This window comes from Mirounga leonina, unplaced genomic scaffold, assembly GCF_011800145.1.
Source record: "Mirounga leonina isolate KUSES-001 unplaced genomic scaffold, KU_Mleo_1.0 Mir_154, whole genome shotgun sequence".
Taxonomy (NCBI): Eukaryota; Metazoa; Chordata; class Mammalia; order Carnivora; family Phocidae; genus Mirounga; species Mirounga leonina.
Window position 1 is genome coordinate 14,018,858 of NW_023270389.1, and position 20,700 is coordinate 14,039,557.

The following is a 20,700-nucleotide window of genomic DNA, read 5'->3' on the forward strand; positions in this document are numbered from 1 at the left end:
TTTCTTTCTTTCTTTCTTTCTTTCTTTCTTTCTTTCTTTCTTTCTTTCTTTCTTTCTTTCTTTCTTTCTTTCTTTCTTTTTTAATTTTATTTATTTGTCAGAGAGAGAGCTCAAGCAGGGGGAGAGGCAGAGGCAGAAGGAGAGGGAGAAACAGGCTCCCCACTGAGCAAGGAGCCTGACTCGGGACTCTTTCCCAGCCCTGGGATCATGACCTGAGTCGAAGGCAGACACCTAACCGACTGAGCCAGCCAGGCGTCCCTGTTCCTTTGGATTTTGTAACTGGCTTCTCACCCCCCACACATCCTTCCGCACTTGAACTGCCATCAGCAGTGCTCAGTGTAACACATCATTCCATCATATCCAGAGAGTTATTAAGGAACTATGAAAGTGTTTTATTTGTTCATATGTTTATTGTAAACATAATTAGCATTCTCCTTCTCAGACGTGATACTCAACAGGTCCTGTAATCAAACTTTTGACTGATTCTTAACACAGATATAATGTAAACTAATATAAACAAACTCTAATTATAAACAAAGCTATAATGTCATCTCATTGATTCAAACGACATTAGTCTTACACATCTTCCTTTTAGTTTGTTGCTCCATTTTTATTCCCTGGGGGGAGCCTTCTCATATAGCAGGTGTGTCAGATATTGAATGGTGTGAAAAACTTTCATCATAACGTTATCCTCTTATATTTATTTGATGTGTTTGCCCAAGATTTTGCATTGCAGTCCTTGGAGTTGTGTGTTTCCTGTCTCGCATTCTTTCGTGCTTTTATCTTACTGATTATTCCCATCTGATGCTTCTGTTTGATTAGTCTGTGAGGTTCTGTTTTCTGGCATCCTTTCATTTCTTCAGAATTCTCTATCCATTTTCCTACTATGGCATTCTGTCTTAGGTTTATTGTATATTATTTCTCATCTAATATTGAATGAGCATCTCCGTATATACCTTGAAACCTTTGAAAACATTAATAAAAACTTAGGGAAACACAAAATTCTTTCAAGAAATAAATGCATGAAAGCATACACAACTGTAATTTTTGAAAACCAGTACTTACTCCCTATCACTGTCAATATTTACTAATGAACAGGCATAGTTTTTGAGTGGTCATTGCATGCACTAGGTTATTAGCCAAAGTGAAACACACATACACACATTCACACTCACTCAGCTAAACCTTGGGGCAGTGCATCTAAGTGTTTTCTAGAAAGAGCAGTGACATCTAGATTTATTTCTTCAACCCATATCTTTCTCTTAAATTCCAGACTTGATACCCAAACCTTCCATTTTTTTATTTCAGTAGTCAAATATAATTTTATATTTCTCAAAGTTAGGAAGTTCTTTTCCTCTGCCTTCACCTCATTTAAAACTCCAATTAAATTATTATTATTATTGTTCATATTGTTTCTCGTGTCATAACCTTTGGTTGGTACCAGAAAGTTCAATATAGCTTCCCAAACTGAAAGTCAGTAAAACATGCATTAAGTGATGCCTGATTCTGAGTGACGTGCCATTCTCGAAAATGTCTTGCTTTTTTAAATACCTCTTTATATTTATGATTAGTCTTTACTATTCTAAGAATCCCAAAAAAAAGACTGATAGTTTGACAAAAATTGACAGCAATTTTATTGAGTTATTTAGATCATGTCATACCTTTCCTTTTAGATCTGACTTTGTTGTTGTTGTTGTTTTTAATCTGCTGTACTTCTTTACTTACATGAGTCCTGTCATTTACTCTGGGGAGGCACAAAGGCTAAATCATCCAACTGTCTGATATATAATTTGAAATTAAGTAAAAGCACTTTTATTGTTGATATTATTCAATTCTATTTAATATTTTATAATGTCTTTTATGGGCACCTGAGTGGCTCAGTTGGTTAAGCGTCTGCCTTTAGCTCAGGTCATGACCTCAGGGCCCTGGGATCGAACCCCCGCATTGGGCTCCTTGCTCAGCGGGGAGTCTGCTTCTCCCTCTCCTCCCCGCTCATGCTCTCTCTTGCTATCTCTGTCTCTCTCTCAAATAAATAAATAAAAACAATTTTTTAAAAAATGAGGGAATACAAATTTTAAAAGATAATAATAATAATGAATAAAATGTCTTTTAAAAACATGTGTTAATTCACTTTTACTTAGTTTTTAGTAGCATTACATTTTTCATTTACTTAATGTCAAATAATTTGATAATCCCTGGATACTGTGTGTTCTGTTTCTTATGTTAGCAATTAATAGTGAGGAGGAAGAAATCAACCTTTTTTTTTTTTCTGTCATCTTGCCTGATTAGTAGTAAAGAGTCTCCTAAAATGAAAAAAATGACAATAGATTTCATCAGAGAAAACAAATCCCATCACATTCACACAAAAACACATTCATGTCAGCCTTCTTCCATCAGGCTAGAAGAACATTTCTATTTACTTTAATACAGAGCATATTCATTTTCATATGATGATACAAATCACTGTGTTGTGTTGTAGCTGTAACAAATAGAATTATAGCTGTTCTTTATTTGATCTTCTAAAGATCAAAAGATGTTCAAGGATGGAGTTTGCTTAGTCTTCCCCATAGTGTCATCTGTTATTGGAGAAGGAGATCTCATTTGCAACAGATACAAAACTATTTGTCATTTTGTAGGTTTGCCAAAAATAAATGAAACTATTAATTACTACATTTTTGAGCAGCTGTTAATAAATTGGGACAGGATAACTGTTCATTAGAGTACTGGTTAATGACATGGACTGTATTTGTTCAGTGTTGCTTTTCGCAGAAATGTATCAACAAGATTAAACGTATTGACAAAAGTAAGTGATGCTTTATGTTAATTTTTAAGATGAGAAGTTACCTATCCTATGTTAACAGATTTAGGATTTTAAAACAAATCCTCCTTTGTCATATTAAAATAGTGATTCAAGACCATACTTGAAAGCAACTTACACCACTTAACATTTCATGTTTTATGTACTTTATATGCCCAACATAATGGCTTGAAAATGCTTTTAAACACTAATTTTAAAAGTAAAATGTCTAGTGTTACTGTTTTTACTTTTTAAACCTAAAATTAGCATTAAATTTCATTGTCTTAAAAAACCTCACCCAATCCTCCAGAAAGAAAAGTGTCTTAGATTTTTTAATTAATGCATACAAATGCATGAATGAACACATAAAATATATTTACATACTCCCTTTAATAAGAATGTATACATTCTATATTTGTTTAATTGGAACACATTTAATTGCATATGTGTTCTAATTAAAAAAAAATTTTAATAGCTTCTAGGTATGGATATTTATAGTAGCATAATTGGAAATAAGCCACATATACAACATAAAATGATTTTTAAGGAATTTAATCTATTTTATACTATATGACCAAATTAGTATGTTAAAAAAAAGGCACTAGTCTCAAATTGCCAGTTCTCGTGCCTTCTGTCCCTTTGGCATCTAGAAATTCTGACTTTCCTTGCCAAAATTTTAAACTAATGATTATAGGGAGTTATTTTAAATTGTGACTATACTAAATAAAATTACTTATCAGCCAATTAGAATTTTGAGAGATTGCTTTTCAGGGTAATATGAGTAACCCACACAGACAAAAAAAGGGATTCGCCGTTTGGAGCTATGTAATGTATCCAGTGCGTGGTAAATTAAAAAAGCAATCAAATACTTCCTGGTAAAACATTCATGACAATGCTTTCTTGAAATCTGGTAGATAATTAGATGTTTTCACATAACTAAAAGTATGCACAGCCTCTCACCTCTAGAACAGCAGTGGAATTTGGCCATGGTCACTAATAATGGAAAATAGCACGTGAAAGCTTTCCAGTAAATTTGTCTTGTGGAGTCCATTTCCTTCAGACAGGTGTCTGTTTCACAGTTGGCACTCTCCAAATTGGTCCTGTGATTAAATGGCCATGGACACAAAACTAACCTTTAACTCCCAGAGATGCTTCCCCTTGGCAATGATGGAGGTCCACCCACAGGACCGTATATTAACAACAGGTATATCCCCGTGCTGCCCAGGTTATAACTTCATTAGGGGTACGTCTGAGGATCTGATCATCCAATGCGTATATGTGCCAGAACACTCCCCAAAACATCAAGCATTCCTAATTTATTAGTAAAAGAATTGCTGTAAAAGTTAAGATTTTAAACCAGCAATACAATAAACAACAGCTCCTACTTGATCATTTGTACCTTACAGCCTGGAGAATAAACCTCATAAATTCATCTGCCGCATTGACAACGCTTTGAATTTAAAAATACTATTTTGTGTCTGTAGAAAAGAAATTATACCAACTCTTGAAATTTGACATATTTAACTGCTCATAATATAACGGGGATCATCCTGCAGTCTAAAACAGCTACTGCATATATAAGTAGTTGTTATTTAAGTATAAATTATTTAATAATTTATAAAAATATTCAAATATTAAACACTTAACTATCACTTGTATTTGATTTTAATTACCTTTCAATTAGGAGGCAATTTAAAAATAAATCTAAAAATCACAAAATAATGTCTCATAGAGTTAGAACTATATTTTTAAAAGCATCTACTTCTTTATAATCAGTCTTTTTCTTCGCCCTTTCTCTTCAGAAATATTTTTCATCGCTCTGTAGTGATTTGTTTGTATACCAAGATATTGTTGGGAATTTACTTTGTTTATTTCATATACTTCTGATCAATTCCAACTCATGCCCAATTATATTACACTAAATTAACATAATTCAACAGATGTTGATATTTAAATGTTTTCTGGCATTCAAATCTTGGACAGCTGTCTTTGAGCTTGGGGAAAAGGCAAACATTTAGAGTTAAATGCTGAACATATGCTTAAATTACTAATTAGAAAGATGGAATAAAAACTATGCATTATCCTTTCTAAGGACAATAAACTTCAGATAGAGATTTCTGTAATCTTTTTACATCAAGTTACAGTCCAGAGGTGTACTCAAACTGAAAGACATCAGACGTCATGAATAACTTAATTTAATTTCAAGTTTGATCACTTAAAAATTACGGAGAGTGTCACTAAGATTTGAAAACCTAGAATGACTTCATACTGGCAGTTTTAAGAGTTGAAAGGATGCTTTTCTCTTACAATGTCAGGATGGTAAAAGCAGTTTTTAACAATATTTTATTATGGAAAATCTATCAAAAGCAGAAATACGGAGAAAAATATAAACTCAATGTGTCTCTCAACTGGCCTAGATAATTATCAGTGTATGGCCAACTGGGTTTCATCTGTATCCCTACCCACCCTTTCCTCCATCCCCAAAGCCCATCTATCATATTACTTCAACTGAAATGTTATCAGTATGTTCTAAAAAATAATAGCCTCTTCTAAAGAAAAAGAAGCCACAGGGCACCTGGATGGCTCAGTTGGTTAAGCAACTGCCTTCGGCTCAGGTCATGATCCCGGAGTCCTGGGATCGAGTCCCACATCGGGGAGCCTGCTTCTCCCTCTGACCCTATCCCCTCTCATGCTGTTTCTCTCTCTCTCTCTCAAATAAATAAATAAATAAAATCTTAAAAAAGAAAGCCACAATACCATTACCACATCTATTAAAAGAGCAATAATTTCTTAATATATAATAATATATACAGTTGATATTCACATTTCTTCAGTTATTTTGTAATGTTTTATTTTATACATTGTTTGGATTTGGATCCAAATGAGGTCCGTCTCTTATAATTGGTTGATACACATCTCTTTTAAAAAGTTCCCTTTAATTTATAAATATGCCCTCCCCCAGCCTTTGTTTTTCCTTTAAAGTTTTTGATTACAGAAATCAGGTTGGTTGTTCTATGAAGTTTGTCACCTCTAAGGAGTGTTGCTGATTTTATCCACATTGTGTTATTGGACATCTACCTTTTGTCCCTCGTGTTTCCTGTCATTGGTATTTAAATCTAGAGAATTGATTAGATTCAGGTTGTTTTGTTTGTTTTGTTTCGCTTTGTTTGGGCCAAGACTGTTTCAGAGATGGTATCTTCTATTTCTCATTTCCATGTCTCTTTCTGTGATTGATTAGCCATAATGATCCCAAATTCATTCGTTAAGGGTTACAGAATGGTGATATGTTAATTCTGTCATTTCACTTTTGCCTATTGGTTGGATTACTTCTGTTAAAAATTTCCCCCGCTTCAACTACTTGATTACTTCGAGGCACAGATCATGTAGGAAACGCAAGATAAATACTTGATCTCTTCCCTTGGTTATCAGTTTTCAGAATTAATTGTTGGTTCCTTACATTTTCCAAAGGTGACCAGTGAAACGTGATTCTATTTTGTTTTTAACTCATTTATTTTAAACATATTTGCTGTGTTTCAGTTCATTAGTTATTATCCTAATTGATGTTAAAATTGGACCATCTTCGGGCAATGGAAGATTATTTATATTGGTTCCTGAGTCTGTTTCCTTTCTACTGGTCTTTGCTGTCTTCCTTGCCATCTGGTATGTTTACATTTTCAAAGCTACCTTGGACCTTTTCTGGCCTGGGCCAAGAATCAGCCATTTCTTTAAGAATGGAAATAGTTTTAGAAACTACAATCTGGATGTTAGAGATAACATTATTTCTAGCCCTTTTTAATGAAATGAGTTAGGATTTTTTTTTTTTAAACATATGGGCTCATACTAATAGTCCTGACTCAAATTCAAGACTTCAGTATTTTTGTACTCTCCATCATTGATTATAATCTTTTTTTCAACATTGAAAATACTACCTCTCAATCACACCATAATAATTACAGTTGACCTTTGAACAGTGTGAGAAGGTTAGGGGCACCCACACCCTGTGCAGTCAAAATTTCTTTGATAACTTTTCACTCCCCAAAAACCTACAAATAGCCTACTGTTGACCAGAACCCTTACTGATAACATAAACAGTCGATTAACACATACTTTGTGTGCTATCTGTATTATGTACTGTATTCTTACAATAATGTAAGCTAAAGGAAAAAAATGTTATTAAGAAAATCATAAGGAAGAGGCACCTGGGTGGCTCATTTGGTTGAGTGACCAACTCTTGGTTTCGGCTCAGGTCATCATCTCAGGGTCATGATCTCAGAGGTTGTGAGATCGAGCCCCAGGTGGGGCTCCGTGCTCAGTGCAGAGTCTACTTGAGATTCTTTCCCCTTCCTTTACCCCTCCATCTCCCTCCCCTTCTGCACATCCACCTGCTCACGCTCTCTCTCTCTCTCACTAAAATAAATAAATAAAATCCTTTTAAAAAATCATAAGGATGAGAAAATACATTGAGAGTACTGTACTGTATTTATTGGAAAAATTCCTTGTATAAGTAGACCCGTGCAGTTCAAATCCATATTCAAGGGTCAGCTGTATTCCTTTTATCTAACCAGTCATACACACAGCAGTCTCAGAATCACCATATCATCATGACCATCAAATAAAATAATTTGTAAGGACAGTTTAAAATTTTTCCTTTTCCCATTTGTTTGATAATTTTTTTTTAAGGTTTTATTTATTTATTTGACAGAGAGAGAGACAGCGAGAGAGGGAACACAAGCAGGGGGAGTGGGAAAGGGAGAAGCAGGCTTCCTGCTGAGCAGGGAGCCCGATGCAGGGCTCTATTCCAGGACCCTGAGATCATGACCTGAGCCGAAGGCAGTCACTTAACCAACTAAGCCACCCAAGCGCCCCTTGTTTGATAATTCTTTTATATTTCACGAGGAATATGTAGTCAATTCCTGTGTTTTAAAGTCCCTTGAGGGGCATCTGGGTGGCTCAGTCAGTTAAGCATCTGCCTTTGGCTCAGGTCATGATCTCCGGGTCCTGGGATGGAGCCTGCTCAGCAGGGAGTCTGCTTTTCTCTCTCTCTCTCAAGTAAATAGATAAAATCTTTTTAAAAATAAATAAAGTCAAGGGGCGCCTGGGTGGCTCAGATGGTTAAGCGTCTGCCTTCAGCTCAGGTCATGATCCCAGGGTCCTAGGATCGAGCCCCACATCGGGCTTCTGGCTCAGTGAGGAGCCTGCTTCTCCCTCTGCCTCTGCCTCTCTCCCTGCTCATGCTTTCTCTCTCTCTCTGTATCTCTGTGTCTCAAATGAATAAATAAAATCTTTTAAATAAATAAATAAATAAAGTCACTTGAAATAGTTTCTAAGTATAGATATACCAATGTGTCATTAGGTTCTTTAGTTTCGTTTTAATATTCAGAGACTTCTCTTTAAAAATTTATTTAATTTTGTTATATAATGACATAAAAATCATTACAGGTTCCATAATCAAATCTCCACCAAAAAAAATCATTTTCAAAGAATTCTAGCCTCTACCCTGTCCCCTAACCAGGGGCCAGGTAGCTCTTGTTCTCTTTTGTTCTATTTGTGGTTTATCCTTCCATTGGCTCTTTTTTTTCTTCTTTCTATATTAGAGGATAAGCAGATCTTCCTCCCTCTCTTCTTTTCCTTTTCCTTGCTCTTACTTGCCCTCTAGAATAATATTTGACATTTCAGAAGACTTTTTTTTTTTTTCTATAATTACCTTTACGTTAATACTTTGGGCAGGGGAGGCTGTTGGTTCCCTACTATGACCTATACTGAAGTCCGCTAGTAACCTCTTTTGCCCTTCTCATTCCTCTCCCAAGGACGGGATTTGAAGTAAATGATACTCTGCTAATACCTATAGACCAGTCAGCAAACTCATCCTATTTTCCTATATACTTTTCATTTCTCTCCCCTTTTCGATAGGTACTATGTGTACATTGTCTGAAGCATAGAACCATTCCATCCTGTGCTGTCTTTTTGGATTCAGTTTTAGTTCTAGTTCAGTTCATTTGGTATAAATTCAGCAAATATAATGTTAATGATCCCCATCGGATCTGAAGTCAGTGCTTCTCTATTCTTTTTGTTTTCCTCTGGAAGGGCTCATGGTGACAGTGTTCCTTGAGTTCCTGCATGTTATTAAGGGTTTTTCTGTGACCTGTACCTGTAAAGGTCACTTTGGCCAGATTTACAATCCATAGTTCCTATCTTCTTTCCTTAATAAATAGGTTCCTGCATTGTCTATATAAAACATTGTTTTCAATGTCTGCTAGAGTCTGGTTTTCTTTCATGTTTCAGTGACTTGGTTTTGCCTGGATGCTCAGTGATATTTTCCTTTTCTTTAAAGCCCAAGAGTTTGAATCCGCTGTATTCTGGTATGGTCATTCTAGGTATTTTTTCCCAAGGATGAAGTATGCTCTTTCCGAAGGTAGTTGTTATTATTCTTGAAATAAATTTTAAGATTTCCTCAAATTATAGCTTTTCATATTTATATCGTTTCATCGCTTTGGTTTTGCTTCAGAAGTTTCTCTTACACATATACTGGATCTTTTTTACCTATCTTTTATAGCTGTCACTTACCGGATCCTTTTTCTCTCTTATTTTTAATGTTTTTATACTTTGCATCCTATTTTTCATTATCTTCTCCTATTCTCCATCCTATTTATTCATTCTTATATTTTAGTCTAGTTTCATTTCTGAGATTTATTTTTTTACTGTCATTTCTGTTTTCTGGATGCTGTCGTCTCTCTCTGGCTGGCTGTTGTTGGGGGGGTTGGGTTATGCTACATGTTATTATACAGGTTCAAAAACAACAGTGTCACTGCCACCATATTCTCAGAATATTCCAGTTATGCCTTTTTTCTTAGAATTACAGGATTCCAGGACTTCTTCATAACATGCTTATTTTTAATTGCGGAAATAAGTGATTGGAATGATACATGGTCAGGGCTACATTTCTCTACTGTTACATCTAGTGTGTCATGATTTTCTAATCTTTTATTATAGTATTGTCTGTGTTTCTTTAAAAAATGATGCTTCAGGCACTACTTCCACACACCTTTTAGGACTTTTTCTACCAAGTGTATGGAAGGCACTGGTCTGGGTGATGTGTTTGGAACCCTTGGACTGTGTACAATCTCTGCATTCCAGGATCTTCTATCCTAGTCAAGAAAACCTGGGCACCATCCATTTTTCGTTTGAGTCTCTCACTCTTGTCCCCTTCATTCATTCTCCATGACACAGCCAGAATGACATTTGGAAAACCCAAATCTATTTGTGTGTACTTAAAAATTCTTAGTAGCACCTTGTGCACTGTTCCTAGGTTGTAAATTCGTGCAGCAACTATGGAAAACACAGTATGGAAGATCCTCAAAAAATCCAAAACAGAACTATCATATGATCCAGCAAGTTCATTTCTGGGAATATATCCAAAAGAAATTAAAACACTAATTCAACATGATATTTGCACCCCCATATTCATAGAAGCATTTTTTACAGTAACCAAGACATGGAAACAACCTAAGTGCCCATCAATGGATGAATGGATCAAAAAATTGTGCATATATATATATTATTTGGCCATAGGGGGAGGGCAAAAGAGCAAGTCCTACTACCATTTGAGACAACATGGATGGACCTTACAGGCATTATGCTAATTGAAATAAGTCAGACAGAGAAAATACTGTATGATCTCACTTAAATGTGAAATTAAAAAGAAAAAAAAAAACTCAAAGAAAAAGAGATCAGGTTTATAGTTACCAAAGGCAGAGGGTGAGGAAGGGAGAATTGGAAGAAGGTGGTCAAAAGATAACAAACTTTCAGTTATAAGATAAATAAGTACTAGGGATGGAAGGTAGAACATGATGACCACAGCTGACACAGCTGTATGACCTATAGGGAAGTTGTTAAGAGAGTAAATCCTATGAATTCTCCACAAGGAGAAAATTTTTTTTCCTTTTTTCTTTGTTTGCTTTTTATTGTAACTGTATGAGAAGATTGATGTTAGCTGAACCTACTGTAATCACTTAAGAATATATGTAAATCAGACCATTATGCTGTACACTACACTTAAACTAATATAGCTATGTATGTCCATTATTTCGCAGTAAACCTGTAAAAAAAAAAAAACAAAAAACGAATAGATGGAAACCCACACACAAATTCTTAATGGTTTCCCATTGCCTGTAGGATTAAGTCCTAAACATGGCTTGCAAGGTCTTTCTTGGTCTACCCCTCTTAACGATTCCACCCTCATCTCCAAATACTCGCTGCCTTGAATGCTATATTCCAGCTGCAATGAACTTGTTTTAGTTCCTCATAAACTCTGCCCTCTCTACAGTAGAATTTAAGATTCATAAAAAGGATATAAAGTACAGTGGGAAATCAGCTTGACAACCTGTGATTTGGTGTACTGTGTTGCATTGTATTAGCATAAATGACACATTTACATGTTTGTTTATAGAATATATTTAGACCATATTAGCTAATGGTAAATCTATTATATTTCCTCATTTGTACTATAACAACAAATATGTTCTGGTCCACAGTTTCTCTACTTCTTTGGGCTTATGATTGGGGGAAAAAGGTGCCAGAATCAATACAGTATTCAGTTTACCATATACAAATTCCCTTTGTCTGTGAGAAATTATAGTTAAGACTTACTGAGAGCATGCTGTGAGCCACACATTCAGCCCTCACATCAGCTCTTTGAGATCGGTTCCATTATTACCGCCATTTCTCAGAAGGGAAAGGGGAGGCATAAAAATTAAGTAGCTTGCCCAGGGTTGTTAAATGGGGAAGCAGCAGTGAAATTTCACCTCTTTTGGCTCCAGAGTCCACACTCTTAACCACTGTGCTGTATCGCCTCTCAAGATAAGTGGGTATGTAGTTAAGAAGGACCAAAGACAGGGAATTTAAAGTATACTACCTAAAATTGAAGGAAAAAATTCCCTATCATTTTTACAGTTAAATACCAAAATAGCCAAGATCCCCTGAGTGTTAACAATGCATTTATTTTATCTCTTTTAATTTCCAAAATTACCCTGTGAAGTAGATAGTGTTATTATTCCCATTTTGCATGTGAAGAAATAGAGAGAGAGGTCCAATAGCTTTCCCAGGTCAAAGGCCAGGTAATTTACACGGTAGTATCTTTTTCCTCGAGTCTTATTCCTAAGGCATATAAAAATGAACTCGACCATTTTCTTAAATCTGCTATCTTGTTTTTAAGCAAAACTGTTGACTCTTCTAAAATAGTAATTTTAAACAGTTTAGATTATTTGTACATTATTTAACAAAGAAAGTGGCAGCATTTTGAAACCATGACTAAAATGATTGTTGTTTACTTGGCATTCAGTTTCTGAAATTTAAGAAATACAGAGGTTTTTCTAAAGAAATGCAGGTAGGTAAATGAGAAAAGACTTCTTTCTTATTTGAAGTTACTTTTGTAGGGTATTTCTCCATCGACATTTAAAAACAATAGACCTTCCAAATATAAAGAGTAGTAGACCTGAATTACCAAAATGAGAAAGGATGTTCGATCAAAGATCTTGATTGCATAACTAATTCTGAATATAAGCTAATGTATTCCAATTTTACAAGTATTTCAATTGAATTGAATTGAATTGAATTGAATTGAGTTGAATTGAATTGAATTGAATTCGGAGAATCCTGAAATACTGTTTCTCTTGATTATTGAACATTAGTGTTCATGTAATCAGCACAAGCCCCTTGATACCTTCCCTAGCTATTACAGTATATTTCACATTCTAGGAAACATTTGCTAACAAATGTACAAAGTTTTATTTATATATTGTTCATTCGTCTGCCAAAAACTATCATGGAAGAGAAAGAAGTGAAAGCATTCTTTTCATAAAGTTACACTTAACATAGCAAAATGCAAAATTGTGTAAAAAGTGAAACACTTCTGCATCAGATGCCTGCCTATACTTTAAAAGCTGACTTACATGTACAAGTTTGATTTTGCACATACTTCCATCCCGAAGCCCAAGAGAGGGGCTGAATTTGTTTGTGATTTTCTGTTCCCATAAGTAAGCATTTATTTATTATAGAAATCGGAACCTCAATAAAGATACTGATTATCGTAAAAACAAGTTACCATCAAAACTCTGGCATGCATTGTTAAATTTTATTCAATAATGATTTAATAAGTGCCTGTTGTCGGCAAGGCTTATGAGTGCTGAGGGACATTTACTTAAAAAAATAAATCAGATGTGGGCCCCACTGCATTCAAGGAATATACAGTCTCAATAGAGTATTGGTTCATGTAGATAGATAGCTGTAGCTTATAGTAAAAATCATTGTTTTCTCCAAGGAGTGAGAGACTATTCTGGCAATTGCAGTCAGATAAGGCTGGTGGCGTTTCATCTGGGTCATAGAGTCCCAATTGAGGTCCACCAATAAACAATCATTTAACCTAAATTCAAGTAAGTTTGCCTTTAATGGTAATGCTGTCTGACATATTCCAGAGTAGAAATAACTCCCTGCATCTCTCAGAAGTTTAAGACATTCTGGCCTATTATTAAAACATCCAGTCTTTATCACCTCCTCAGTATGGAGGTAAAAGTGGCAACCACATCATCCTTTGCTCTTTAGTGGTAATGCTCTACAAATGTCCAGTACAGCACGTAGAATTAGGACATTACTGTAAGTGCCCTTCCACAAGTCATCCTGGGACACTTTGCAGAACATCAAAGCTGAGGAGCTCAGTCTTGAGCCTGTATCTGCCAACTCAACTGTGCAAGTGAATTGTATACTCTATTGAGCAAGCAAAGCCCCTCAACTTCAAAAGCTACCTTGGAAATGGATCTCCATGTGACTCTATCTCTGCACCAGGGCAATAGTTCCCTGACCACAGCTACAAAACAACCCAAAGCTATGTCTACAAGGAATTAGGGACAGGCTTTTTTTTTTCCCACTGAATTCAACTATTGACTTAGGTAATAAACTGATGAATTCAGTCAAACAGCCACTTCGTTCTTTTTTTCTAGAGAATTTAAAATAATGGTGAATGGACAGATTTGTTGAATTCCTTAAAATTTGGTGTGTGCAAGGAGGTGTCTTCTCCCCCCGCATCTCCGTATGTTCTGGCTCCTGTCTTGTCAAGTTGCTTACAGAGCCCCAAAGATGGCAGGTGGTATGTGCACTTCAAGGCCGTTGTGCCTTTTTAGATGTCTTCTCTCACCTAGGGGCCTAGAATGCCTTGCACTCTGGTTTGGAATTCTCTTTGAATATTGAGTTGAATTCATTTTCCCACATGATCGGTAGACTTTAACCCCTAGAAAATGAAAACCATATCTTTTTTATTTCTCAATCCTGTTTTATGGCATAGGGCATGGCATGCATTACATTTTCAGTAGACGTTTATTAAATGGAGTATAATAAACTAAGTTGAATGAAGTAGTATGGTGTAGGGTGAAAAAATTATTCTTTTGGGGCATGCATTCCTTGGTTCAAATACAGTAACTTCATTTTCTGTTTTTTTTAATTTTTTTTTTTTTAAGATTTTATTTATTTGCGAGAGAGAGAATGAGAGACAGAGAGCATGAGAGGGAGGAGGGTCAGAGGGAGAAGCAGACTCCCTGCTGAGCAGGGAGCCTGATGTGGGACTCGATCCTGGGACTCCGGGATCATGACCTGAGCCGAAGGCAGTGGCTTAACCAACTGAGCCACTCAGGCGCCCCAAAAGCAACATCGGCTGTTTTCATTTTCTGTTTATGTGATCTTTGACAAGTAACAGTTTCTCTGGACCTTAGGTTCCTCAGACCTGTAATTGGTTTTTGTGAGGATTAAAGAAGGTAAAGTATGTGAAAATATTTAGCATAATACCCCATATGTAGTTGACACTGGATAAGTTTGGAAGTTCCTGGTAATTCAGTAATAGATTCTAAGATTTAAGAAACCAACACGTATTCAAAGTAATAAAAAAAAATAATAACATATATTTTCTGCCCTGCCCCTTTAACTCCATCATTTCCTGAAGCTGGTGAAAGAAAGAAACTCAGCACGTTTGTTCCAAAATATTCCCTAAGAACTGCCTTATTAGAGCTTGGTTTAGAATCAGAAATAGCAAATAAGAGAATATAGTAAGGAAGTGAATTCAACAAACATACAAGCAGTATAGACTCACTGGATGAAGTGAATATGAAAATGAGTAATGCATGGACTTCACTCAAAAAAGTTAGGAATATTATTAGGAATACCCCATAGTTTTATTACTGGATATTATTATAAATGCCAACCATACCATCTTAAATACTGTATAGTGTCATGATCAGAGAGACAATGTGGGATTATATCTGATTCTGTGGTCTGAATTGATAGTTCTTTTATGTAAGATGCAAGATGTCATCAGGATCAATATCCCAGTTTTTTAAATGTAGACACATCTCTTCTTGCATTTAATGGAGATATTCAAAAGAATGGTGTTTATTTTGTGTAATCTGTAATCCCTCCTAAGAGTCAACACTAGCTTTGTTGTATCATTTTTTAAGGAAATTGGAATAAGTTTATTGTTGAAACTCTATACTAAATATCAGTGATAAACAGATTCCAGAAATGTATAGTTATAGCTAGGAATTGAATAAATTAAATCAATATCAGTTTACTAAGTGCCTACTATTTCCTAGGTACTATGGTGTGAAGAATAAAAGAATACTCCAAGATGCCTCAAATATCTTAGATTCTGCTTGGAGAGACGATATCCAAATTTGAACTCAGGCGAAATGAATTTTCCTCAGTTTCCCCAAAGAGGTGGTCTGCTACCATAACCCTATGGACTTCTTACACTGTATAGTAGTTTCTCTTTCTTGTGTTTCCTGCATTAGGCTATGAGCATACCCTTGATGGTAGGAGCCATCTTTGTGGGTTTTTTTAGCATCTATAGTAGAATAACCTGATTCACGGTCAAGTTTTGTTAATTGTTAAATGAATGTTTTTGAGTAAATTTAAGTAACACTTCAAGAAAGAAGTGTTATCACAAAAAATGCATGATTAATTGCCAAATGAAATGTTGAGGCAGCAGTTTTTACAGTAGTTTAATTTGTTTTTGTTCAGTAGATATTTACTGTGCTTCTAATATATGACAGAAGCAAAGCTAGGTTCCTCCTCCAACCTTGACATATATGGCGACAAGTAGACTCTTTGAGAGACCTAGTTGGGAGAAGGGAAATGGCGGCATCAGGGGGACCAGGTTCCTGGAGCACCTTCAAGTTCCCACCAGCTCCTCCATCTCTCCCCCTTCCTCAGGACAGCTGAGCCACTAAGACACTGCTCTGAGGAGCCAGAACAGTCCTTGACTGGCTGGGCAGTGCGGCCGGTCCCTGAGCTCCCCAGAAGCCTCCTGACACAGCCGTCCCTCCCTCACACTTGCCGCCCACGCTGGGAGCTACAGGAGGAAAAGCTTATCAGCGCACAGGAAACTCAGAGTAACGTTAGCTCTGGCAGCAGCCGTCAGTTACTGCAGCAGGCTAAAGCAGACTGGGAAGAAGTAGGTCAGGACTCAATGTACTGTCGAGAGGAACCGCACTAGCAGGCCAGATCACTGTCCAAGGGGGTTGCACCTCAGACCCCAGATAACTGGACGTTAAGGGACACAGAGTCAAGATGTCCCAGCCCAGGTAGGGCAGTGAGCAGAGATGGGGGCCAGGAGCAGCTGATGCTTGGGCATTAGAGACAGCCTCAGTCACCAGGTTGCTCTGCAGGGCCAGACTTTAGCATCTGGGGAGATCCAGGCATGACCTAAATTTAAAAGAACTGAGGTACTGGGAGGTTTCTGACCAGTAGTTAAGTCGAGAATAAAGCAAGGGCCCAGTTCCTGGGACACAAGTACTAAGTTCAGTGTACTGTTTTAAAACTTAAACTCCTCCTTGCTAAAGTTGGGGTTAGTCCAGAGAGAGGGGAAATGGACTCGAGGCAGAACGTGAAGTCAAATGACCAAAGCCACAGAAAGAGAAGGCACCAGAATCAAGTAGGGCGCGATTGGTAAGGTCAAATGCAAAGCATGCTTCATGCACAAGAAGGGGCTTAGAAAGAAACACCATTAAAAACAAGGACTTCAACAGTCACAGACCTGTACCTCTGAAACAAATAATACATTATATGTTTAAAAAAAAAAGAAGAAGAAGATAGCAGGAAGGGAAGAATGAAGGGGGGGGAATCGGAGGGGGAGAGGAACCATGAGAGACTATGGACTCTTAGAAACAAACTGAGGGTTCTAGAGGGGAGAGGGGTGGGGGGATGGGTTAGCCTGGTGATGGGTATTAAAGCGGGCACGTTCTGCATGGAGCACTGGGTGTTATACGCAAACAGTGAATCATGGAACACTTCATCTAGAACTAATGATGTAATGTATGGTGACTAACATAACAAAATAATAAAAAAAAATTAGGGAATAAAGAAAATAGAAATTACAAAAAAAAAAACAAGGACCTCATGCAATCTTAGTAGTTAAGAAATACTTAGGCTAAATGGTAGTTGATACTTAATGTGCATTTTGGTACAAAAGAAAAAGAGATACTGATGTTAACTCCTTCAGTTTAATATGTTGAGCCATATCGACATCAAATAAAGGGGAGGAGAGGGTCATTTGGATCTAGAAGAGGAAATTCCCACGGAGCTGGATTTTCCAGCCCCCATACTTCTCTCTGCCACCGATTACTCCTCCAGTGACACCGCAGACCTTCTTCATTTCTGTGCAGCTGATGCCCTGTCCAGGCTTATATTTTTCTAACTGACAGTGAGTGTTCTTGCCAAATGCCGGGGCCCATAGTCACATCTGTTTGTCTCCCCTCTGCAGCTTGTCTGAGGGTGCTTGGGAACACATTTTATCCAGAGGGCAGCTTTAACTAGGCCTGATTCTCTGAAAAGCTTCTGTTTGTAAATGCATATAACGAAGAGACAAGTCCTTACTCTTTTCCCTTTACTGTTATTGTGTCTGACACCGCCTGCTTCCGTCTCTGTCGGCCCATGGCGGAAGCCAAGTTCTCAGGCAAGGCGGTTTTCACTAGGATTTTTTTGTTTTCATGTTTTTGGGTTTTTTTTCCCTCCAGGTAAAATGCCCAGTTTCCTACCACCACACCATTTAAAATGATGAGGGGATAAACCAAGTGAAATGTGTTTCAAAAGCAAACCAAAATGAAGACTTCTTTTGAGCTCTGCTTTTCGAATATTTAATAGACAAATCTTCAGAATTAGTACATGGGAAACCATGTTTCAGATCTAACTAAGTGACAGTACTTACTAATCCAAAACGAGACAGCGTTATTTCTTGATCCTTTCCACTTAAAGATATGTTTATCTTTAATAATAAAGGTGTGAGTAGTTATAAAGTTATCAGGTTTTGATTTGTCTCCCTTCTCCAACTGCAAGCAAATACTGTTAACAGAAACAACTACGCTGATACAGTTGATTCGTAATTTTTCTTGCAGCGCCTTACCAAAAAATCGCATCATTATGTTTTAATAACTTCGAGTCTGTTCACAGGACAGTGCATTATCATTCTTCAAAACACCACGCAAAAAAAAAAAAAAAAATAGCCAACTATCACCTTGAATAGTAATCCAAGTATTCTGCTTTGCAAAAATGAATGACTCACGTAGGCTGAGGCAACAAGGCTGCCTTTGAGACTCTCACTGATTTTAAATTAAAAAGTAACTGCTATGTTTTACAGTAGGAGTGACAACAAATAACAGAGTAGACCTTACTTAGTGTTCTTTGTAGCAACTTCATTGCACCTGTCTGAAGGAAAGGGGGATGGACCAGCCTGAATGGGGTAATCTTACTGATCAATAATCCAGATCTCAGAATGTGCTGTAGCAGAGACTCAATTCCAGATAGAATTACTGAAATACAGCCAGCTGTTTTTCTTATGGCTCAGGTCTTTGGGTACAGTGTACTGACTCTATTAATTTGAACTTTATTCTCCTTGAATGTTTGTCTCTTTTCCTTTATGCGGCTCCGCTGGGGGGCGGGGGGAAGGAGTTGAATGAAGAAGTTATGTTCCATTTCTTCTGTAAAGATACCCGAAAGGGAATTTTTGGTTCAGCAGATGAGAAAAAAGGTTTAAAAGAGGGAGTTGTTCCTGGGATTTGTTTTTTGCCATGTTTGTAAACAGGCCTTCCTAATAAGTTTTAATAGTGTAAAAAAAAATGATAAAGTCTTAAAGGCAATATTGACTTTGGAGAATGATTTTTCAAGCTATGAGCAGACTCTGATTATAAGCCATTAATACCAGAACAGTGAAAGTGGCAATGTTAATAGTCACAATGAATACCTACGGTTTGTCACACCCTCAAATATTTCTTCTAATTATTTCCAGAAATGTATTTCTTAAGAAGGATGCTCCTGGCTAGTATTTTTTTTACCTTAATTTGAGCTTCAAATGTATCTGAAAGTAATAAAACCTGGCATAGTTGGTTTTTTGTTTTGTTTTTAATAATCCAGAATCAGGACTTTTCATGGGCTGCCTGCCCACCCCGGCCCACCTCCTCTCTCAGATAGACCAGCACAAAGAAGTTCCATGGTGCAGTAGCTTCGTGTTATTCTCAACCATGACAGAGAGGAATGACATGGGAAGCAGTATGCAAATCTAGTCGCTCTCCATCTCATCAGTTTCAACCCTGGCCACCCCACTCTCTACCAGCATCCCAGGATGCTAATCTCTCCAACCGTCTCTCCTGCCAAATGACCTTTAATGACTCCACGTCAGCTATAAAATCCAGACGCCTTCATGGGCATATGTGGCATATATGGCCCGTGATCCAGCCTCAGCATTCTTCTTCCTTCAAATTATATAGTCCCTTCTCGAAACACTGCTCCCCAGACATCTTGAACTACTCTTGAACAAACTCTTTATAGCTTTTTTTTTTTTAAGATTTTATCTATTTATTTGATGGAGAGAGACACAGAGAGAGAGGGAACACAAGCAGGGGGAGCAGGAGAGGGAGAAGCAGGCCTCCTGCCAAGCAGGGAGCCCGATGAGGGGCTTGATCCCAGGACCCTGGGACCATGACCTGAGCCAAAAGCAGCCGCTTAACGACTGAGCCACCCAGGCACCCCTAAACTCTTTATAGTTTAAAATACTTTCAGCAACAGGCTAGCTCAGTCAGGAGAGCATGCGACTCTTGATCTCGGGGTTGTGAGTTCGAGCCCCATGTTGGGTGCAGAGACTACTTAAAAATAAAATCTTAAAAAAAAATACTTTCAGCATAGGTATAGAAAACCTAATCAACAATGGCTTAAACAAAGGATATTTATTATGTTTTAACAAGAGGATCAGAAGTAGATGGTCCATGGGTTGGTGTTTACAGCTCAGTAACAAAAGGGCCATGCCTCAGAATTCAGATTCCCACTTTATTCCCATTTCCAGAATGTTCCCTTCCCATCTTCCTCAGCTATTCCTGATATCTGATCCTGTCTGGTATATGCTCTGCAGAATCAACATTGCTGCAGTCTTTTGCTAGGGGGAGGTTTCTGGAGGAATCACAGATGTTAAAGGATAATATGGTACAAAAAGATAAAATCATAACTCTTTCACAAATATAAAATGAGTATGTGTTTGAGATGTTATTTAACTCATGAGTTACTGAGGGAACCAGGCAGATCTTATAAGGGGTTCAAAGAAGAAGTCAAAGAAACACAGATTTATAAGGAGTAAGGAATGTAGATGTGAATGGGCAGACGAACGTGGAACTGACTTTTCCACAGGAGAGAAGATTGTCCTTCCTCAGGACAATTCATTTGCATTTCTATAGACAGGAATTATTTCCCATTGCTTTCCATCCATAACTTCGAGTTGTAAACTAGCTCCTGTAGAATCAGAATCTGATGATAAGAACAATATGCTCTAAAAGTATAGTTTTCCACTGAGGCACAAATATTTCCCTACAAAAGAGAAAAGGTAT

General features: G+C 37.0%; 1 protein-coding gene across 5 annotated transcripts in view; it reads left to right on the forward strand.

The window, feature by feature from the left end:
- The window catches only part of GPATCH2 (G-patch domain containing 2), a 210,993-nt gene that overhangs the window by 136,256 nt on the left and 54,037 nt on the right, over positions 1 to 20,700 (forward strand). The window contains exon 9 of one of the 5 annotated variants that reach the window (XM_035010122.1): positions 15,427 to 16,113. The exons of the other annotated variants lie outside the window; for them this stretch is intronic. Coding sequence (XP_034866013.1) covers positions 15,427 to 15,511 — 85 coding nt within the window. The 3' untranslated portion in view covers positions 15,512 to 16,113. Of the gene's footprint in view, positions 1 to 15,426; positions 16,114 to 20,700 lie in introns of those variants that run through there. 5 annotated transcript variants of the gene reach the window in all.